The sequence below is a fragment of the Sus scrofa genome, chromosome 7, assembly GCF_054392235.1.
Source record: "Sus scrofa isolate SSC_HxYL_T2T_F1_AM1 chromosome 7, Sscrofa_HxYL_maternal_Yorkshire_Landrace_v2.0, whole genome shotgun sequence".
Taxonomy (NCBI): Eukaryota; Metazoa; Chordata; class Mammalia; order Artiodactyla; family Suidae; genus Sus; species Sus scrofa.
In genome coordinates, this window is record NC_139389.1 from 100,670,009 (window position 1) to 100,694,605 (window position 24,597).

The 24,597-nt window shown below is 35.8% G+C and overlaps 1 protein-coding gene across 10 annotated transcripts in view; it reads left to right on the plus strand.

Moving 5' to 3' along the window:
• Positions 1 to 24,597, plus strand: part of FUT8 (fucosyltransferase 8) — a 288,757-nt gene that overhangs the window by 218,185 nt on the left and 45,975 nt on the right. For 8 of the 10 annotated variants that reach the window (XM_005666321.4, XM_005666322.4, XM_084966726.1 and 5 more), the window contains 1 exon segment: positions 7,874 to 8,111. In XM_005666321.4, the coding sequence (XP_005666378.3) occupies positions 7,874 to 8,111 (238 nt within the window). 10 annotated transcript variants of the gene reach the window in all.

Genomic DNA, 24,597 nt, shown 5'->3' on the forward strand with positions numbered 1-24,597 from the left:
GACTACCTGGAATACCCAGAGATGACAGAATGCTGTCTCAAAGACCATCAGTAGAAGAAATTCCCCACATTCGTTTGTTCTTTTCTACTGGATCTGTAGGATTTCCATCTTTTTAAAAAATGGCTGTCAAACATACAATAAAGACTTGTAGGCAAAGAGCAAAAGTTTAAAAAATGAATTTAAAGTAAGCGAATTGTTGGCTTTACTTACCAAGAAAAGCTTTCCTGTTCTATAACTGTGTAATAACAATCTACCTTTTGCTTCAATCTGTCAGGATTTCAGTCTGTAAGCTATGTATCTTCATATCTTTTCACGATTTAGTTTACACTCTTAAAATTATAAAAAAAATACCCACAGGGAAATTGATTTCCTGAAGCACAGGGTAGGCTACTTCTGTCTAGGCTATTGTGTTGTCCTTGTTACTTGCAATAAATTGTTCTTTACGAGAGGAGTGGAAAGCACACCTTGATACTTCTTAACTTTACTATGAAAATATTCTTGTCTAATATGTTAAGAGATAATAATTTCTGGTCCTGGCTTTTAAAAATGAGAATGCTTTTTAACTTTCTCTTACATGGTTAACTATGCCCAGAGTCTTTATTTTAATTACCTCAATTCTCTTGTTCGCTTCATTATGTTTTCTGCTTTGGTTTTGAAAATAATTTTAGAGAAATAAAATCAAATTGTTTCCAATACAATGAAGTGCTTTCATCACACTATTAATGAATCTTTTCTTCATTACCAACACAAAGCTAGATGTTGCAAATCTTTTTAAGCAAATTAAAAACAATTTAGTCTTGTGATTCTAGCAGACAAAGAGTACAATACAATTTAACTTACCCCACTTATTCCTTTAGTTTTTACTGACCTTTCTTTGTTGGAAATAGGAGCTATCTATGGTTTAACTCCTCCCTATATAAGGAATGTTACTAGAGAAGGATCCCCAGGGTTCTGGTTCTTAATCTTTAAATACAAGTCCTGAAACTATAAAAGTACTTAGGAGAAAACAGAGAGGGAAAGCTCCTTCACATATATATATGTCTTGGCAACAGTGTTTTGGATATGACACCAAAAGCACACAAGCAACAACAACAACAACAAAATCAAAAACTGGAACTCTATCAAACTAAAAAGCATCTTCATAGCAAACGAAACAATCAGCAGAATCAAAAGGCAATCTGTAGAATAGTAAAAAATACTTATTTTTTACTATTGAATTCATTACATAAAAAATATGTAATGAATTCAGTTCAATAACAAAAAAACTAAGTAACCTGATTATTATAGTAAGGGCCAAGAACCTAAATCGACATTTCTTCAAAGAGACATACAAAGGGTCAGCAGGTATATGCAAAGGTGCTCAACATCGCTTATTATTAGGGAAATGAGATATATCTCATGATTGTTAGAATGGATATTACCAAAAAAGACAAAAGATAATAAGTGTTGTTAAAGATGCAGAAAAAAAGGAAAACTCTGTACTGATTCCTTGTGATGGAAATGTGAATTGGCCATTATGGAAACATATGGAGATTCCTCAAAAAAATTAAAAGTAGAACTACCATATGATACAGCAATACCACTTCTAAGTGTATATATCTGAAGGGAATAAATAAGTATTTCGACAAGATATCTGCACCCCATGTTCACTTCAGTATTATTCACAACAGCCAGGATATGGAAACAACCTCTTCCTGTCAGGGGATAAATGGGTAAAGAAAATGTAGTGTGTGTGTGTGTGTGTGTGTGTGTGTGTGTGTGTGTGTGTTTATACAAATAGCAGTAGAGGAGTTCCCGTTGTGGCTCAGTGGTTAACGAATCCGACTAGAAACCATGAGGTTGCGGGTTCGATCCCTGGCTTTATTCAGTGGGTTAAGGATCCAGCGTTGCCGTGAGCTGTGGTGTAGGTCGCAGATGTGGCTCTGATCCCACGTTGCTGTGGCATAGGCCGGTGGCTACAGCTCCGATTCGACCCCTAGCCTGGGAACCTCCATGTGCCATGGGAGCGGCCCAAGAAATGGCAAAAAGACAAAACAAAACAAAAAATAAATAGCAATAGAACATCATTTAACCACCAAAAAAAAGGGAGAAAATCCTGCTATTTACAACAGCGGGATGAACCTGGAGGTCATTATGGTTAAGTGAGATAAGATATAAAAAGACAAATACTGCATGATCTCACTTATATGTGAATCTAAAAAAATGAAATTCGTAAAAGCAGAGAGTAGAACAGTAGTTACCAGTGTCAGGAAGGTGGAAGAAATGGGAAGATGCTGACCAGATGGTATAAAGATTTAGTTATGTGGGATGAATAAGTTCTAGAGAGCTAATATATAGCATGGTAACTATAGTTAATAATTCTGTATTGTACACTTGAATTTTGCTAAGAGAGTTGATCCTAAGTGGTCTCCCCACCAAAAAAAAATTAAATAACTGTGTGTAGTGTTAGGTATGTTAATTCATTTGGTTGTGGTAATCATTTCACAGTATTTACGTATTTTAGAACATCATGTTGTTCACTGTATATATATTCAGTGTTTGTATACGTCCATAAAGCTGGGGACACAATGACCAGGTAAGTGTTTGGAGCCTGCACTTCTTGCTGTTTTTTGTATTGAAGACATCATGAGGAGGGAGTGGATAGGGAGGTCTACCCCTTCTAGGTCCACCTCATAGGGAGTGAGTGGGCAATGGATTAAGAGACCTGAATTCTAAAATTTGACTTGCAACCAGTTAGTGTATTATTGTGACAGTGGATTTGACCTCATTTTGTCTCTATACATACAGTTCGGCCGAACTAATAGTTATTGAGCATTTACTCTTTGCAAGAGATGCCTGGTGATATTATGTCCAGTTTATATTGACTAAATGCTCTTGTTTGTTGTTGATTTAGCCTTTTTTTTTCTGCAGTGTTTTTGGTCTGTAGTAACTCTGGGCAGATAAGTGAGAGAAATTACATTGTGGCTGGAAAATTTTTTTCTCAAGAAGCTTTTATTTGTATAGGAAATCTAAAGTCATGGCAAAAGGCCTTAACTGTGACTTAATTTAAAAGCCATGGAATCAGTACTATGTTGTAATATTACATCATTAATTCACAGTTACCACTTATTTACTAAGTGAAGGCCTTGGAAACCTCTAAATCGTAGCAGTGCCTAAGTAATATAATAATGCTTATGGTTTACTAGTTGTTTCAAAATTATTCTTTTTTAGCCAAGTAGGAAGTAAGCTGGCTTCCTAATTTGAAATGCATCCAAGAGTAACTATTTTCATATTATAACCAAAGTAAGAGACTAAAATATTTTAGCATCTTGATGGTGCCTTTAGTGAATTAGTACTCATTTAGATTTAATGAGTATTTATTTACTAAAGGCACCTTCCTTTAATATGCCATGCTAGTTCCCTTAATATACCATGTTAGTTAGAGGCATATGGATTTAAATATAATTCCCAATGTTGATTTATAGGACAGTGAGAACAAATATAGCTTTCAGTTCTGTTGAGATAGCATCTTTCTTGGAAACTGTGTGTCAGAAGAAATGCCTTAGTGTTGAAAAACTAGAAAACTAAACAAAAGGAAACAATACAGAAGACCTCTATTTTGCTTTATGTCCTCATTTCTTGATTTATTTGTACTATGGTGACAGCTTTGCTGCAAAAGTATAACTGTAAAAATGTTACATAACATTGTTAACTTATAAGGGCCCATGATTGGGCCACCTTGTAGCACTGAATTCAAAAAGTATTACATTTATCCAGTGTGAAATAACATCTCTTGAGATTATGAGCAGAAATGAGATAGTGTATTTCAATTAGCTTGGAGCATATACCATGTGTTTTAGCTTCAGAGTATCTCCGAGATGGAAGGATGGATGAGCATGGAGAGGTTGTGGAGGCAGGTATTTTACCTCCATTTTAAATTACCAAATTGAAGCAAAATCACACAACTGACTTCATAACAGAGCTTGTCTTAACCAAAAAAATTGTATCTTAAACCTCTCTGTGCAGAGTTCCTCAACTAGAACATGTTGTCTTAAGTAATTTTGACAAATTTACCTCCTGTTCTAAAACTTGAATAACCATTATCATTGAAAAGAGGAAGAACATATGTGCCTGTTGATGAGTCTGACTTTAAGATGACCTTACATACAAAAATTCTACCTTATAAATAAAATTTATAGAGTTTATTTGACAAAGCAATTGTACTTTACCCATCAGAATTATTCTTTACAATATGGACTTCCATTGAATAATGGAAAAAGCACATTTACTTAGCATTTCATAAACATAATAAATTATATCTTAAAGATTTATTTTAAATGTAGTTTTATTCATAACCCTTTCTAGTACAGCTGAAAGTGACTTTTTTCCTCTTTTATTCCTTAATTCCTTGTTTACCACAGTCTTAAAACTTTTAAATTGTCTATTATGTTTATTTATATGATTTCTTATTCTGTTTGATTGTCATCTCCCAAGTTTCCTTGTATAAAGTGCTTAACAAATATTTACTGAAGGAACAAATATTCACCTCTACTTGATCAGTGAGTGATACTCAGGACAGAAGGAGGGAGAAGTAAGACTTTCCCAAGGAACATGCAGGAGCATTTTCTATCTGTATTTCCCCATCTCCTACTTTCAAATAAGAAGTGCTTCCTTGAGTTTTCATCATGGCTCAGTGATAATGAACCCAACTGGTATCCGTGAAGACGCGGGTTCAATCCCTGGCCCCTGCATCACAATCTGGCATTGTGATGAACTGTAGTGTAGGTCAGAGATGCAGCTCAGATCCCCAATTGCTGTGGCTGTGAAGTAGGCTGGCAGCTGCAACTCTGATTGACCTGGCAACTTAAATATGCTGCAGGCATGGCCCGAAAAAATTGTGGTGTGTGTGTGTGTGTGTGTGTGTGTGTGTTTGTGAGTGTGAGAGAGAAAGATTAGTGGAAGAAGGGAGTGTCATAAAACGGAAGGGAGGGGAATGAGCTAAAGAATTACAAGATAGAACAAAACAATCTGCCTGCTTTTGGGCATAACTAGGAGAGAAATATAGAAGAGAGTGCATTAAGCATACAAGAAGCAAATGAAAAACAGATTTTGTCATCAGAAATAGCTCCCCTGCTAGAGTGATAACATGATCAAAGCTTCTTTTAGTAATGAGGCTCTTCTGTATACTCTTGCTTATGGATGAGACATACCTTTAAGCTTTTTGCAGACGTTAATAGAAAAGCATAAAAACAGGATCAGTGATAATTGACAAAGTCTATTTGGTAAGAAATTTGGAGATTTTATATATGTATGTGTATAAGTATAACAATGGCCCTGTTATAGACTCCCCATAAATCTCTTTATCTGTTCCTACTTTGTAACAGTGGTGGATAACAAAGACTTAGCTCAGATAAGGGTTTCCTGTAAGGTGCCTTTCCATCAGAATAAATCCCTGTCCATCTCAGAGTTGTTGCTTTGTTTACCTTTTATACATCTGCCTATTTCTTCTAGATATTTATTCTGATGAACCTAATCTTGTGTTAGAAATAGACACATTTTTTTCCCCTGTCTTTCTGCCTTTTTCTGAGTCTTTTTTGAATAGGATCTTTTGAATTTTCCAGACTTTTAAATATTATTTTGGTAAAAAAATTGGGCTGTGGATCTGAGCTTTTTCAGTGTTTTGTTTAACTGTTATCATCATTCCAAACAGCCATTAATTTTCTCTTATCAGTCTCTGCCTTTGAGCCCTCCATTGCTTACCTTGTATATGTAGACCTTTCTCCTTCCAGAACCAAACATAATAGATTTTTTCCCTTTCTCTGTGTTATCTGTGACATAACAGAAAGATTTAATATATTCTTTCTTCAGCTTACTTTGAGACGTATTAAAACTCTTGAACGAATGCTTCATTTCATAAATTGCTCTCTTTTAGTTCTCAGTTCTTGTGCTCAAAGCATTGGGTTCTAATTAAACTCTTTTCTTAAGAAACGCAGTACATGTGTTTTTCTTAAAGGCAGATGTGACTCTCAAGTGAAAAAAATCTACAGTTTGAAAACGAAAGGTCAGACATTTCAATTATTATGTTCCCTTACTCTTTTTTCCTTTAGAAAAATGTGAATACTCATATAAGGTAAAAGTAGAAAAAATCTGGTGTAAGGTATATGGGATCTCTGTACTATCTTTGTAGTACTTCTGTACATCTAAAAGCTGTTCTAAAAGAGTATTTATTGAAAAACGTTTGAAGGACATTTTCATTCACATGCATTTTAGAGATATTCAAAGTGCTATATTTCTAACAAATCATGAAAAATTCGACAAATGTCAGTGTTCTTTATTTGCTCTCTTAGCTATTAATATTAAAGCTTTGAATCAGCTTGAGAATGTTATTTGTTTTAAGAAAGTAAATAATAAATTGATCTCCCAGTACTAGTTTAACATTGCACTCCCTCTGTTCCTTTCAAATCATTCAAGGCTGTAGCAACTGGAGTGGGGATCTTTATCACCTTACAAGTCTGCCACAAGTTCAAAGTCTCAAGTGAAGACAATCAGCAACCCTAGTACTTGGTCGAGGAAACAGTATTGACCAAATCTTGCTGAATTTTATTTGGGCTCTCTTGGATTCATAAGGGCTCTAACTCTTCAGAACGTTCTTGATGCTATAGGTTCTGCTTTGATCTAAAAGCACCAGCCTGCAGAAGTACATTTGAATATGAAAGATACTTCTGAAAGTAACTGTGTGTTGCATTTTGCTCTCTCAGCTTTTCTTTCTGAATCATTTTATAGCTTTACCATCCTAGCTTTTGTTTCTAGGGTCTACCTGACAGAACAGATGATATCTCTAGAAATAGTTGTCGTTGTAGATTTGGCAACTGCTTTATTAAAGGCTCATATCAATTGACAGCTGATTAACTTGCTTCCTGCTTTCTGGAAAAAAAGATTCAGTTCCTGAAGGTACCCATCCTTTCTCTTCCCCTGCAGACAGAATAGTTTGAAAAACTTCTCAGACTAAGAAGTCCTTGTCAAAACAAATTTTTATTTGAAGAACTTAGATGCCTAGGGATATTTAGCAACAGGAATATGAATTACAATGGAATTGAAACTTTAGAATGAGAAAAAGAATTTTTTACATTTGCTTAACCCCATTGCACTCACCATTAGATAAAATTGTTTTAACCACTTGCTGTACATCTTATAGCAAAGTGTATAAATAGAAAAATGGATCTCCTGATTAAAAGTTGGCATAACACATTCTCAAGATATCCAATATAGAACATTTTCAGCATTTTATTGTGAAGATTACTAATATCATCAAGATTGGTTTAAAAAAAACTCAATGACTGATATTTTGTAATTGTTGAACTCAGATATCCTTTTACTCAGTGGCTTTACTTCCATAATGAAAAAGTACAATTTGTTTGAGACATCTCAAATGCTGGAAAGAGATGGGATTATTAGATAAATTACAGTTTTTCCTTTAAGATGATTTTAGTTTCATCAGTGAAGATAATAAGCTCAAAATGCTGAAATGCAGCTGGAATAAATGAACTATTTTACTTCTTTCACAAAGATCTCAATGTATGCAACTTTGAGTTCAGAGAAGATCATATTTGCATGTTCTGAGTGATAGAGAAGTGAAAGTGTATTCTTTAAAATGTAACTGCTTAATTTCACATTTCAAAGTAACTGTTCTTTTTCACTACCATCTCCCCAAGTATGCACATAAAATTTTCAGTGGATTCTTTGAAATCCAGTCCTAGAGCTGAATTCCTTGCTTAATAAAATATACTGGAATAGCCCTGGCTTATTATATGATTTTTGACACTTACCACCTATAAAGAGAAGTTAACCTCTCTGTGTAGCTTGTCTTCACCTTTGTATCTCTTCCTCACTGCAGAATCCCAAGGACTGCAGCAAAGCCAAGAAGCTAGTGTGTAATATCAACAAAGGCTGTGGCTATGGCTGTCAGCTCCATCATGTGGTCTACTGCTTTATGATTGCATATGGCACCCAGCGAACACTCATCTTGGAATCTCACAATTGGCGCTACGCTACTGGGGGATGGGAAACTGTGTTTAGACCTGTAAGTGAGACGTGCACAGACAGATCTGGCAGCTCCACTGGACATTGGTCAGGTAAGAAGCCTGTGCAGCTTATCATCTCTCTGGGCTTTACTGCCATGAAACCAAGTTATCTGATTTCTACCTCATGGCTCATTGTCATCTTTTTCTCTGGATCTGTGAGTGCTATACATTATCCAGATAAAATCTGCAATATTTTATTCACAAAATGTTTTGTGATTAATTTCATTTCTGATGTTCATTTTTACTGAATATAGCAAAATCACTAAGTTTTGTCAAGGAACATAATTTACACTTTTAATGATGATGATGATACCTTTCATGTTGAGGAGTGTTTTCGCATTATTGTACTCATTTGATCCTCAAAATTATCCTATTATGTTCACTGGTAGTTCTCAAACTTCAGCAGGCATGAGAATCACCAGGAAAGCTTATTAAAATACTAGTTTCTAATTCAGTAGTCCTGGCATTGGGCCTGAGAATTTGCATTTATGACAAAGCTTTCAGATCCAAGGACCACACTTTGAGAATCAGTGAGGCAGATTATGGTGATACCTTTATCTCCATTTTACAGTTGAGAACAAAGAAGCCTGATTTGTTTATGTGATTTGGATTTTATTCAGGAAGCATTTAATGAAGAATAATGTGATTAAGGTACTATGCTAGGCGTTATATAAGAGACATAAAGAGCAAGAAATTTCTCTTTTTTCCGAGGACTTGTAATTGAGGGGAGAGAGTATATATGGACTTTCATACTGCTGGTCTATTATTCTCTCTACAGTGAAAATCTTCAAACAAGGTCCAAAGTTGGACTACCTTTGTTACAATCTTGGCTTTATCATTTTGTAATTTTGTGCAAGTTACTTAACCTAGGCCTTAGTTTCCTTATCAGTAAAATGAAGAATAATAATTCACTTAGTGGAGTTTCTGTTGTGGCTTAGCAGTAGTGAACCTGACTAGTATCCATGAGGACACAGGTTCAATCCCTGGCTCGCTCAGTGGGTTAAGGATCTGGTGTTGCTGTAAGCTGTGGTGTAGGTCACAGATGCAGCTCGGATCTGGTGTTGCTATGTCTGGGTCATAGGCCTATGGTTGCAGCTCCAATTCAGCTCCTAGCCTGGGTACTTCCATATGCCATAAGTGTGGCCCTAAAAAATAAAATAAAATAAAATAATAATAATAATAATGATTTACTTACCTCTTTGAGTTATTGGTAGGACTTAATAAACTAATATATGTAATGCACTTGGCAAAGTACCTGATACATGAGCTTTAGAAATTGTCAGCTGTCATTAAGCAAATATTTATTGAGTGCCCACAGTGTGGCAGATACTGAACTAAGTGATATTGTGAAACACTAATAAGTAAGACAGTAAATACACTGTCTCTGCACTCATATCTTGTGAAATCAAACATTTTTCAAAATGCTGATGCATTTCAGTTACTACAATTTTCCTGGAACTGAGCACATTTTTTAACAAATTAAAACACTAGATTTGGAATAGGGAACTATGTCATTAGAAAATGAGTAACTTTGGAGTTCCCTTCAGGGCCCAGGGTTAATGAACCAACTAGTATCCGTGGGGACTCGGGCTCAATCCTTGGCCTTGCTAAGAATCCGGCATTGTCAGGAGGTGTGGTGTAGGTAGCAGACGCAGCTCAGATCTGGCGTTGCTGCGGCTGTGCTGTACGCTGGCAGCTATAGCTCTGATTAGATCCCTAGCCTGCAAACCTCCATATGCCATGGGTATGGCCCCAAAAAGACAAAAAGAAAAGAAAAGTGAATATAGTTCCTTTGTTTCTTTTTGCCTCTTTTGGAAAATATAGAAAATACCTGACTTTTCACAAAAGTGTCAGGAAAGTTAATTGGGTATTTTCTATAAAATGCTTTAAGTTGCTTTATAAAAGTTCCTATATGTATTTGAAGTATTGTCTTGTGATTTGAATTTTGTCTTCCTTCAGATTATTTAGGAGTCTTAGTCTATACATCAATATATATACATATTTTTTGTAACTCACTTCATATTTTTTTTTTTTTTTTTTTTTTATTTTTTTTTTTTTTTTTGTCTTTTTGCTGTTTCTTGGGCCGCTCCCACGGCATATGGAGGTTCCCAGGCTAGGGGTCCAATCGGAGCCGTAGCCACTGGCCTACACCAGAGCCACAGCAACGCAGGATCTGAGCCGCATCTGCAACCTACACCACAGCTCACGGCAACGCCAGATCGTTAACCCACTGAGCAAGGGCAGGGATGGAACCCGCAACCTCATGGTTCCTAGTCGGATTCGTTAACCACTGCGCCACGACGGGAACTCCTGTAACTCACTTCAAATTTTAGAGTGAGCCTCTTAATTTAGAACCTAGCCAAGCTTTAATTTAGAGGTTACCTCTTCTATTGATCTGGTGTGTAGTTGGTAGCTGGTATAAACAGATTAGGTGTCAAGGTTAAGAAGATTCAGGAAAAGCAGCCCTGTCAGTCTCACTTTAGCCAACTTTTTTCATTTAGTGGAATTCAGTTTAAGGCTGCTGTAATTGTGGGAGCGAGTGTATTGCCAACATAGGACAAGATTCCTGTTTTTCATGTTTCCAGGGGGAGGCAACTTTCTGAGTAGCAGTCAGTTAATGAAAAAGTGAAAGGTTGGCCTCACTAGACTTAGCAAATTTAGTATATAGGTTGGCCATGCCTATATGCTATAATTAGTTACTTGGTTTGTTTGATTATAAGCCTTCCTGATATGTTTTACAGTCTGTAGTGGCAACTACACAATATGAAGAATAAAAATGACTTAAATTTGAAACATTCAAAATTTCTTGATGTTAAACAGAAGTCGATCTTCCTTTGTTTATGTGAAATCTAAGGCCTGGTAGATACCAAGTGACTTATCCAGGACCACACAGCTTACAAATGACAGGACTCTGGTTAGTACATTCACTCTCCCTGACTCCAGTCTAGGTCCTTCCTAGTAAGTTCCCACCAGACACCTTGCCTAGCAAAGTAATGATGAGAAGCATAGATACTGTCCTGAATGTCTAGGAACTAAATGAGACGATGAATTTAATATCTCTATCCTCTTTTCTCCCCTTGTCTTGTTTATAATTTTTTACAGAACTTTCGTATAATTTTCAGTACTGAAGAATTATCAGTGGTACTTTCTTATTCATTTGCAGTTCCCGATTAAAGAAATAGTTTTATCATGGTAGCATAGAGTTATAATCTTAATTAAATGGATCTTTCCTTTATCACTATGGGTATTGTATAAAATTATATGTTTTTCTTCACTAATGAATTAAATTGTACCTATTAGGCACCTTTAATTAATTAAAGCTAACTAGTGATTATTTTCAGTCTTCTTGCAGAACTCATTATATAACTAAAATAATTTAGATGCTAATCTTATATCCAAAAGAAGAGTTTATGTTTGAACTTAGAATACTTTAATTTTTATGAAAAGTATGGTTGCCACCCACTTCCGTGTTTGTTTATATACACTATCCATATATGTACCTTTTGGGACACTAACCTGTTTCTAGAATTAGAAGAATCCTGAATGAATTTTAATAAACTCTTTGATGTTAATGCTTTAATTAGTCACAAATCAACTAATTCTGTTATTGTTCTGACTTGTACAAAGAATCTTGGGATATTTCCCTTAGCACCACTGCCATGAAATTATTATTATTCATACACACTTGACATGATAGCCCTGCAGGTGAAATTTAGTAACTTCTGTTGAAATCTCTCCCCAGTAGAGGAGTTAGTATACAAATCTGAACATTTGAATAGCCAGATCATACTCTTAAGTTGAGTTCTCTTTTTCTCCTTCATTATTTTATATTTGTATATGAAAATGTATCCTTTGTTATATAATTTGGGTTAAGTGAAACACAATATTAAAAATTATACTTCCAGTTAAAAATAATAGTAACCTTTCCCTGTTACCTTATAGAGGCCATGTCTATTCTAAAGTTATTGATAAAATGGTCAATTATTTTTCCATATCACCAAATGTTTCCTAAACCTGAACTAACTACATGTAATAGGCCTGATTCTTCCAAATAGATTTCTTATGATAATTCAGAATGGGAATCTTGACATTTAATAGTTGGAAGTATCTTGTAACAACTATTGATTTATTATTTAAAGTATATTGACTGCTTTAGGTATGTATGATGACCAGCTTCCAAGATGCTTTTCTAGTTGCTATAAATACTCTTGAATAGATGGTTTAGTAATAGAGAACCTCAACCATCTAAACTCAATTCTCCATTATTTTTCCCATTCTAAAAATTGCACATTTATTCTGATAAGTTGTTAAACCACTTGGGTGTTTTGCATTTACTTCTCTTTGTCGTAAATTGAACTAAATTGCTTAACTTGATAAATCTAATTTTTAAAACTTTCTTTTAAGTGAAAATAATGACTAGTAAGAAATAATGTTTGTAAATATGATAAAATGTAATGCCCTAGAGGTGTCTCGTTTAAGTACATGCTTAGGTAGATTGCCATTTGCTGTATTTAATTATCTATACTGGATGGTTACCTTCTCTCCATACCTCAGTTCAAAAGAGGTTTTGGTCAAAGAGTTTTATTTGACATCCTTATGTGAAGGCAACCTTAAATTAAAAGGAATTTAATAAAAGCACTTGCTATGCACTAGCCACCATGCTGGACTACATGCTAACAGGATGTATCCTAGGGGGAAAGGCAGACAATTTGAATGAACAATTGAAACATACTGTGATATGGGTAAGTCCATGGTACCCTGAAGTATATATCTAACTCGTATCTGGGATTCTTCTGGAGGAAGTGATTTTTATGCTAAGACCCAAAATATGAGTAGAAGTCAGCCGGGTAAAGAAATGGTAGAGGAACTTTCTGTCCGTGAGCATAACATGTGAAAAGAGGCAAGAGAAAATGTGGTGTCATTGGGAAAACTAGAAACAGTTCATTGTAAAGTTTGAATACTGAGACTACTGTTTCTTTTTGAAAACACATGTCACTTATATGGTTTCCCTTTGGATGGTTGTATGATTTTGTTCCTCCCCAAAACTCAGGTTTTAATTTAAGAGTAAAAGTTCTTTGTTCTGTTTCTGCTTCAGAGAGTGGGGAGAGTTAGAAGCCAAATTGCTTTCATCTGACTCTTGGTGTCATCTAGGAGCACTTTTTATTTGATTTTTTAAAAATGTTATATTTTTAAATATATTTTAGAGTACACTCTTGGCAGATTTTTGAAAGCTTATAAATATGACAAATTCAGAAAAATACATGATAAATTTTTTATTAACTGCCTGAAATACTTCTGTAATGCTATTTTTCCTGCATATAACATCATATTAGTTTAAGGTTCAAAGGACCAAAACCTCTTTTGAATGATTTGATATATGTCTATACTATAAAAAGATTACTACAATAAGTTAACATCATCACCTCACATAGTTATGAACTTTTTTCCTCTTAATGATAACTTTTAAGATTTACTCTGTTAGCCACTTTCAGATATACAATAGCATGTTATTAACTATAGTCACCATGCTGTATGTTACATCCCCAGAACTTATTTATCCTTAAACTGGAGGTTTGTACCTTTTGACTACCATCACCCTTTCTCCACCACCCCTCCCCACCTCTGGCTGGCAATCACCAATCTATTTTCTGTTTCAGTGAGTTTGGTTTTCTTAGATTCCACCTATAAGTGAGATCATACAGTGCATGTCTTTCTCAGACTGGCTTATATTTCACTTAGCATAATGTCTTCAAGGTCCATCCATGTTGTCACAAATGGCAAGATTTCTTTCTTTTTCATGGCTGAATAATATTCCACCGTGAGTGTGTGTACCATATTTTCTTTATTCATCCAGTCAATGAACAGCTGAGTTGTTTCCATGTGTGGGTTATTTGAAATAATACTGCAAAAAATATGGGGTTGCAGATATCTCTTTGAGATAGTGATTTCATTTCCTTTGGATACATACCTAGAAATGGCATTGCTGGGAATTCCTGCTGTGGCTCAATGGGTTGGAGACTCTGGAGCATCAGGACCCAGGTTTGATCCCGGCCCAGCACAGTAGGTTAAGGATCTGGCATTGCCACAGCTACAGCGTAGATGACAACTGCAGCTCAGATCCCAGAACGCCCTATGCCATGGGGTGGCCAAAAAGAAAAAAATAAATTAAATAAAACTTAAAAAAAAAAAAGAAATGGAATTGCTGGATCATATAGTATTTCTATTATTAAGCTCTTTATGTAAATTTCTCATTTAGGTCCTAAGGAAAATCTTTAGCAAACAGCACAAATTAAATTATGCTTAAAACTTCTCCTGTGAAACAGGAAACTACTACAATGTCTATTGGAATTACTAAATGATCTAACAAGCTTTGTATTCTTAATAATGGATGATCTCAAATGGACTGACTGCTGAACTAATAATGTGGTTGATAATCTATAGAAATACCTATTAAGATAGGCTATGGATACACTTCTGTGAAGTATTTTACAGTAATATTTTTAACCTTTGGTGACTGATTAATAAAAGCATGGAGTAAGGGCATATAATAATAGATTCCTTGTGCTGCAAAGATATCTTGATTTCTCTGTTGGTAATATGAGGAAGAGGACGCTGGACTTTGAGTTTAACCAGCCCAGTTCTGTTGTTTTTACCTTTCTGAACTTCAGCAGTTTTCTGAACGTCAGTGTAGCTCTAAAAAAAACCTCATGATACTGAGTACCTGTCTCCCTAGGCCCTTTAATAGGACTGTACTCACATGGGAAAATGACTAAGAGCTATAAAAGGTATTAGGATGATTTTCATGTGGTTTGTTTTGTCTGTTTGGTCACCAAATTTTTAAAACACAAACATGTTAATGGAAAATATTATTAGATTATAACCTGCAACAACAGAAAAGTTATCCTTTTACTCTGAAATAAAAAGTAGAGCTTCGTAAACAATTTCTCCCTTTTAAAATGACAAAGTTACATGGAAAAATTGAAAGATATTTAAAGAGGACAGTAATTTCTGAGAATAAACTCTAAGCACTATGTAATATCTCTGTGCTTTTTTTTTTTTTTTTTTTTTTTTTGTCTTCTCTAGGGCTGCACTCGTGGTATATGGAGGTTCCCAGGATAGGGGTCGAATCAGAGCTGTAGCCATTGGCCTATACCACAGCCACAGCAATGCCAGATCTGAGCCGCGTCTGCAACCTACACCACAGCTCATGGCAACGCCAGATCCTTAACCCATTGAGCTAGGCCAGGGATCGAACCTGTGTCCTCATGGATACTAGTCAGAATTCGTTTCCACTGAGCCACGAGGGGAACTCCCTCTGTGCTTATTAAACTCACCATGTAATCATAATAAAATTTGGGATCAAAGAATCTCTGCAGCTACCTTAGTATTTTTTCTATACCAACACCTGAGATAAAAGGTTTACTCCCACCTTTTACAGTGGCTCAGTGTAGTTATTTATTTTTAAACTGGCTGTGTTTGGGGGGTGAGGAAGGGGTGATGATTAGAGACTGGGTACCATATATAGTTGAAAGGCTAGCTATCCCTGCTCAAAGATTCTAATAGGGCTTTCTGACCTATACTCTCCTCCTTTGAGAATCACTGACCTAAACGGGTATCATTGCAGGTACATAAAGACTTCATGGTCCATAAAGGAAAGGAAGGTTTTTGTTTCAGGAATGTAAGATACTAGTTAGAATATATGTGTCTCAGAAGAACTCATACTGCCTTTCACTATGACATCTCCTTTATCTTCAGCTTCCCACTTAAGGAGAGAGAAAGAAGTCTGTGGTCTCTCATTTATAGTTACAAAATATGGGAGCAGGGAGCTGAAGCTTTGCCCACACAACAGTCTTGCCCAAAGTGCATCCACATCTTAAACACAATCATAGACACTGATTTCTATATTTATTCTTCAAATGTCTCATATTGAGTTATGAATAAACCCGGGGAAAGTGAGTCAGAGGTTTGCATACTGCCAAAATAAGCATGGTACATTTTTCTGGACTAAATTTTATTTGCTGATATGTAAGCTAAATCATTTTCAGATAAATAAACAAACAGGATATATAATGGTGTACAATGAAAATTTTGATGAAACATCAAAGGCTAGTTTAGTCTGACCTTCCTATCCTCAGTAGTATAAGTTTACCCTCCTCTGCTATTGGAAGCATTTTGGTAGAAAACTTTAAGAAGGTACTATTTCTATATTTGAATTTTTAACTATTTACTTTATCTTAAAGGACACCCCAGAAGCCAGCAGGGCCTAGGTCTTTTCGGTTATTTACATAACGTTAAGCACTTGATCAGAGCACAATAAATGTAATAAAAGAAACAAATAACGTCTCTCCTACATCCTGGTTTGAATTTCAAACTGTTACCCTGCAAGCTGTAAGAGGCACTTTTATTAAATTGTAAATTTGGAGGGTTTTTTTTTTTAATAGTCTATTGCTAACAGTGAATTTTTAAAGCAATATCTCCTGCCCTTTTTAGACAAAGATCTGGCAGAATGAGTTCAGAGATAAAAAAGAGGTATGATTTAGAAAGTAGCAATACGTAATTAGCATCAAAGTCATTGTGGAGTGGAGACAATTTCATTGGGAAAGTTTTTGAAAAATCCTCTAAGGAGTTCCCGTCGTGGCGCAGTGGTTAACGAATCCGACTAGGAACCATGAGATTGCGGGTTCGGTCCCTGCACTTGCTCAGTGGGTTAACGATCCGGCGTTGCCGTGAGCTGTGGTGTAGGTTGCAGACGCGGCTCGGATCACGCGTTGCTGTGGCTCTGGCATAGGCCGGTGGCTACAGCTCCGATTCAACCCCTAGCCTGGGAACCTCCATATGCCGCAGGAGCGGCCCAAGAAATAGCAACAACAACAACAAAAGACAAAAAAAAAAAAAAAAATCCTCTTAAATCTGTTTAGAACGTAAGTTTTCTAGAAATAGAATCCAGGTGCTCTGGATTTCTTGTGAGATGTCTGGGCCATGTGACCTTGGTACCAGTCTTAGAAATTATCAGTGTTTTTATAAATACTGATATGTCTTTTATGCTACTGGTGTAGTCCCTAAAGATTTTCTGTAAATTGAATTATTATAAATTAATTCATGTTTTAAACATTCTGGTGGAACTAGGTAAAGGAGTCCAAAGGAAATCCTTTTATAAAGTAAAGAATCTTTTTCTAATACGAGCTGGTAGTTTGCTGATTCATTGATCTCTCCCTCTCTGTTGCTGTCTCTCACTCTTTCTCTCTCTCTCTCTCTCATATTCTTTTCAAATATAAGAATGCAACCATGTGGTAGTATTTTGATAAGTGTCTTACTTGTTTACAACCTGTACATCACATTCAAGTTTAGAATGATTCTATAAGATAATTGTTGAAAAGCTAAAGAAAGTTAAGAATGCCTCCTAGCCCTCTTGGTTAGTTGTATGTGCCAGAGCTCTGGGTATGATATAAATCTAGAATTTCCTTATCTCTTTTCCTCAGGTTTGTATAAATTTATGCTAATTCCATGGAATAGGAAATAATAATAGGCCGTGATCTACAGTGGGATTATACATCCGTGGATCATCCTCATAAGCAGGGGAATGCACTAGTCATCATGTAAAATTTTGAGTGTTTCTAGATGCTATGCAGAATATAAAGTAAGACCCAGTCCCTGACCTTTAGGAACTTGCATTATGTTACAACACATAGATCTGTAAATGTAACAAAGATGGGATATGCTAAGTGTCAAAGATAGGTATAGAATTCTGTGGTTCATCAGAGGATAGAGAAACTTTATAGCTGATGATTTTAAAGGCATCACTGGGAGCATAAGCTGGGCCTTTAAAGAATGAGAAAAGGGGAGTTCCTTTCGTGGCTCAGTGGTTAACGAATCCGGCTAGGAACCATGAGGTTGCGGATTCGATCCCTGGCTTTGCTCAGTGGGTTAAGGATCCAGCATTGCTGTGAGCTGTGGTGTAGGTCGCAGACGTGGCTCGGATCCCGTGTTGCTGTGGCTCTGGCGTAAGCCGGCGGTACAGCTACTCCTAGCCTGGGAACCTCCACAATATCATTGACTTGGAATCAGAAGTTATTAGCTATGGGACTTTAATGTCCCACACCCTTTCTTAATACATGTTTTGTGTACCTTGCAGAGTTGTTATGAGGATTCAGAATGATACTGTATTTGACAGTGCTTTATATACACTAAATCACTCTCTATATAGGTTGTTATTACCACTTTAGTTTTATGGGAACAAAGCAAAATAGCAATAATAGCATAGTTAAAAGGTCATGGGATTTCAGCAGCGCTTCTTTGAGAAACTTTAACAACCAACATTAAAGAAACTTAGAAGCACTTGATACTTTTTGTGAAACTCATTCAAAAATGTAAATGAAAAGAGAAGAGGGAAGTTATGATGGAGGATCAAGGTGAAAACAGCCATCCCCTTTACTCATTGTCCCACTGAGAGCCAGCTTGAACTCTCCAGCAATCCCAGCCCAAATGAAGGTCATTTCCCACTTATCTTGGGTTTTTAGTTTGCCAGTAAAGTCCCAATATCTAGACTGATTAGGCACTAGAAATACACTCCTGTCAAGAAAACTTGACCTATTTCCCTTTAGTTTGGGGAACTGAGTTGCCTTCTTAGCCAGAATCATCACTGACCCAGTCAGAGAACCTTCTTGACAAAACAGTCTTCAGTTCTTTAGCTCTAGAAGCTGATAGGACGATGATTTGGGGGAGGAAGGAGGGGGATTTGGAATAAAACACGTTGTCTAGGAGAAAAAGAGGAATCAATTCCTGGGAAGGTTCTGCTCGATGGGAGCTGTGTCAAAATTAACACTTAGGATTCTGAACATACCCCAGGTGGTAATTTCTAAGTAACTTGCCTAAAAGTGTAGAATAGCCTTCAGTGAATAAGTTTTTTCAAAACACTAGCAATGGAGTTGAACAAATCCTAAAGATCTGAATGTTAGAAATAGGTAAAAGTGGGTCCTTTGACTGATCATCCTTCTGGTATCTGTGTGTTGGCTAGAGAGAACCTACATTTGCCAGACCAGCAGAGGTTATGTATAGTTAAGCAACCCAAAACAGAGTATTGAAGCACCATTGCACGTTCCTCTGCTATCTAGTTTTGGGGTTTAAATATTATATTTAAAGACTTTTATACAGGATGTCTAGGTTGTGGCTAAGAATAAACTAGTCTATAATGCTCCAATGGGATTTTAAAGCATAATGGGAAAAAAGCAGTTGAAAAAAAAAATGGTAAAATCACCAGTATTTTCTTTTCTTTGCTACCACTGCACATCTTGCTGTGTTCACTGAAATTGGATAGTAGTTCAGTAGGAATTAGAGTAGGCTGGTTTATTAGCTGCTTCTGCTGCCACTTCTGGCCGGTCTTGATCCATGTGGTTCTCAATACCCAATAGCAGGGTTGGCAAAAGTAGGCATTGCACACTATGTCCTTTTTTTTGGGGGGGGGGGGCACACCCGCAGCATATGGAGGTTCCAAGGCTAGGGATCAAATCAGACATGTAGCTGCAGGCCACAGCCACGCAGGATCTGAGCCAGGTCTGTGACCTACACCACAGCTCACAGCAATGCTGATCCTTAACCCTCTGAGTGAGGCCAGGGATCAAACATGTGTCGTCCTCATGGATGCTAGTCAGCTTTGTTAACCTCTGAGCCACAACGGGAACTCCACTGTGTCCTTTTTTTTCTAGATATATCCAGTACGAACTGTGGGGCCATCCAAAGTGAGATGTTAGAATCTATAGAGCAATCCATCTGCATCCTTGGAAATGTCTAGACATTAGTACTTGGATTGCTTTCAGAGTGTTGGATAGTCTTTTAAAAATATGGTATCTACATTTTAAAAGTGATGGGATTCAGACAAAAGATTATTATCATATAATTGACAGTGAATGACTGTTAACACATATATAACACACCCATTTTGTGTTACATATATGTTAGTAAGTAGACATTTAGTTCATTCACCTGTTGTATTTTACAGTGTGTCTGTACCATGATTTATGTATTCCCTCATTGATGGATGTTTAAATTATTTCAAATTTTTTCCATTATAAACAAAAATATAATATCTCTGTGTAAGTGTCCTTGTTCATATGTGTGTGTCTCTAGGGTAGTGCTTATCAAAATTTCCCACATCATATCACTGCCCAGATTATCACCTGGGAAGTGTTAGTATATGGCAAATCTACAGAGATCTCTGGGGCAGTGTGTTACCAGTAAAATCTTATGTTCTAAAAAAGGGCCTGATGAACAGTGGCCCTCAGCCAACCTCAGCGCTCCATCTGTTTTTGTAAATAAAGTTTTATTAGAACACAGCTACATTCATTTGTTAATGTGTTATCTTTAAATGTTTTCACACTACAGTAGCAGAGTCAAATAGTTGCAACAGAAACCATCTGGCCCACAAAGCCGAAAATGTTTACTACATGGCTTTTCACAAAAAAAGTTTTCTGAATCCTACTCTAAAATAATAATTACCAAATAAATATAGTTTCAACCATTGTAAATTTGTGAATAGTATTTTTTAATTTGTTTGATCTTTTTCATGCATTTATTAATTTGAGATAAAATTAATTTATGGTGAAATAAACAGCTCTTAAATGTATAAATTCAGAGAGTGTTTATAACGTAACCAACGCTTCTGTCCAAGTCTTTTCTAATTTTAAAAATTGGGTTATTTGTCTTTTTACTTTTATTTTATGGAAAGGGCATGTGTGTATTCTGGATACAGATTCTTTATCAGAAACATGATTTGCAAATATTTCTCTCAGTCCGTGGCTTGTCTTTTCATTTTCTTTAAAGTATTTTTTGAAGATCAAAAATGTTAGCTTTCTTAAAATCCATTAATTGAGTTTTTTCTATGACTATGAAAGTGCTTTCTGTGTCCTAAGAAATCTTCACCTATTCCAAGGTTGCAAAGATATTATTTTAGGTTTTCTTCCAGAAGCTTTATGCTTTTAGCTTCTTTATTAGCATCTGTGATCCCTAGCATATTAACATCCCTTAATTAGCATATTAATTTTTATGTATGGTGTGAGGTAAGGGTTGAGGTTTATTGTTTTCTATATGTTCATCCAAACTTATATGTGGAAAAACTTACGTTTCACTATCACGTTGTCTTGGTGCCTTTGTCAAAAATTGATTGACAATGTATGAATCTTTTTCTGGTCTCTTCTGTTCTACTGTTCTTTGTATGTCTATCCTGAACACCTTAAATTCTTATCTTCCATCAGATATTTTGCAGCATGTTTATTGCAAAACTTTAGGTAAGCATAGAAGTGATATTGCTAGGTCATAGTGGAGTATATCTTTAGGTTGTCTATGTATGCCTGATTTCCTCTACGGAAAAATTATTTCAGTAGTGTCCTCACTACCCCCTCTGCTTTCAGCATCTATCCAATTTTAACCCATTCTTCACACTACCAGAAGAATATTTCCAAAATCAAATATGACTTTGTTTTTAAAAAACTTCCATGGCTGCTCAGTGTCTAGAGAGGTACGTATTAGCTCCTTACTTAGAATACTGGAAATAAGCCCCTTCTCCTATGCTTCCCACTTCTCAAAATGTGCCCAGTATTCCTGATCTCACAGTCCAACTACAAATTTTTTCCTTGAAACTCTGTGCATTTTCATTTGTATACTGGGAACATGTTTCTTCCTTTTAGAATGTCTTTCCTCCATCTCATCCCATGAAATGCTGCTTATCTTTTAGTATCATTTCCTTCCTGATTGTTCCCTCCAATTGACCCCATGGTCTCACAATGAATATACTATATTTAAATTGTTTGTTTACAATGCCTCTTTAACTATATTATTACTTTTATTGAGATTCTTGCCTGATTTATTTTTTTGTCTCCTTTTTGCCTAATAGTACTGGCCCATAGTTGTTACTCAATTGTTGTAGAGTCTTTTTTTTTTTTTTTAACTAAATTGCCTCTAAGCCAAATGATCCTTGAAAAATTTTACTCTCCATTTCCAAATTTATTAATTAAAGGAAATATAGCCTAGTCTATGTGATTCACAGGTTTCTAATGCAGAGTAAATGAGATCATCAGCATGTAAGTGTTTGTAAAATGTTTTAAAAATATGATGAACTTATTGTTATATTGAAAAATACTAGTTACAAAGTAGCTAAGTTTAAAAGTACTTTATGGACTAAAGTGTTTTACTACACAAAATCTCAGCTATATGTGTGTGTGTGTCTCTTTGGGTATCTCTGATTCAGTAAACACTTATTGAATACTTTCTCAGTTGAGGTATTATGAAATTAACATTATATACAGCAATAGCTAACATTTAGCTAACCTTACTATGTAACAGTGCTTACAAACTTTGCATATGTTGTTTAATATTCACAATAAACCTATATAGTAGGTGCTACCATTATTCACTTTTTATGTAGGTCAGTAATTTGCCAAAGGTAATAAGAAATCCTCAAACTGACTTCAGAACCTGACCTTTAAACATTATGCTCAGAAATTAGCAAATCATAGCCCCTGAAGCTGGGTTTTGTAAGACCAGCTACATTTTTGAAAGGTTGTTTCAAAAAAAAAGAGAGAGAGAGAGAAAAGAGAGAATATGTAACAGAAGTATATGTGGATTAAAGCATAAAATATTTCATATCTAGCCCTTTTCAGGAAAAGTTTGGCAATTCCAATATAAATGATTAAGGCAGAATCCCTGTTCTCAATACAGTCCCAGTCTAGGAGTTCCTGTTGTGGGTCAGTGCTAATGAACCCAACTAGTATCCATGAAGACATGGGTTCGATCCCTGGCCTTGCTCAGTGGGTTAAGGATCTAGCGTTACCATGAGCTATAGTGTAGGTTGCAGATGCTGCTTGGATCTGGCATTGCTGTGGCTGTGGTGTAGACTGGCAGCTGCAGTTCCGATGCAACCCATAGCCTGGGAACATCCATATGCCACAGGTGCAGCCCTAAAAAGCAAAAACACAAACATTTTAAAATATGTTTCATGAAACAAAATATGGTTAGTGATATTATAAAGATATAAACAAGAAACCCAAGATATAAACCCTCCCCAGATTGGGAAGTACAGTCATTCCAGTGAAAAGAATGAGAAGAAATGGCATTTGAAGTGATCTGGGAAAAGTTGTAAAATGAGCAGAAATCTTAGATATAGATTTCTGCATACTTGGAGTACTTGACAGATGATGATAAAAAAAATGCTTATATACCTGTTATATTTTACTTGGAGGAGTGCCAAAGTGTCAGAACTCCTGGGCACTATTTTTCCTTCTGCCCCTGATTTGATGAATTATGTGGAAGGGAGCATTAAATCATCTGCTTTTCAGTATATCTTTTAGTAGAATGTGACTAAAAAACCAGTCTCAGAGTTCCCGTCATGGCTCAGTGGTTAATGAATCTGACTAGGAACCATGAGGTTGCGGGTTCGATCCCTGGCCTTGCTCAGTGGGTTAAGGATCCGGCATTGCTGTGACCTGTGGTGTAGGTTGCAGATGTGGCTCAGATCCCACGTTGCTGTGGCTGTGGCTTAGGCCGGCGGCTACAGCTCCGATTGGACCCCTAGCCTGGGAACCTCCATATGCCGTGGGAGCAGCCCTAGAAAAGGCAAAAAAACAAAACAAAACAAAACACCAGTCTCATAGCTAATTATATTGCCTTTCTCAAGGGACTCCATCCAAGACCAATCTGATGAAAGGTACTTTGGTGCAGGTATTTTTTTCAGCTTTTTAAAGTATGAAAATGCTAGTGCTTTAGTTAAATAAATTTTGCTTTTTGTATTCATTGTTAACTGTCATTGAATAGGTGAAACCGAAAATGTTTACATTCAAAGTAATTACAACTTTATGATAGGTTTTATATTTATAAGAATCAACACATGATTGTATAACACTTAGCAATGATTTGGGGAAAATAATAATTAAATGTAATCAGGTTTTTGAAGAATATCAGTGAAAGTAGTCAAGTTCATATAGGATTGCTTGTTAGGAAATTTTTAAATTAAATTAAAGGTGTGATATAGAATTGTTATTATTACTCAGCCCTTTGTTGTAAACAGTGGCAAGGGTATAAACAATGAATGTCACCCTGAAAGTTATATACTTTCTAAATTAAGCACACAGAAAAGTATTAAACTACATCAGGAGATGTATTTTCTGCTGACATAATTTAGAATATGACAGTTAAATTATTAATCAAATGGCTGGATATGGAAGGATTTTTCTCAAAGAGAAAAAAGGATAAATCACTCCATGTCAATTGAACAAATACTCCAAACACCAAAAATAAAGGCAGGGGAGGCATAAAGTTTCCCTAATTTTGTAGTTTGTGCAGACCAGCATCCATTGTGTGAATAATAAATGTTATGTCTGTATTTGTGATATGTAAAAAAACCTGATAATGGCTTTAAGCTACTTCTTTTTCTGAATCATTAATATTAAAATGTAATAATTGAACTAATTAATGTATATATGAATAAATCACTGTACCCTAGTCTGCTGTGGTTATATAATTTCAATCAAATGTTTCTCATTTGAGTAAA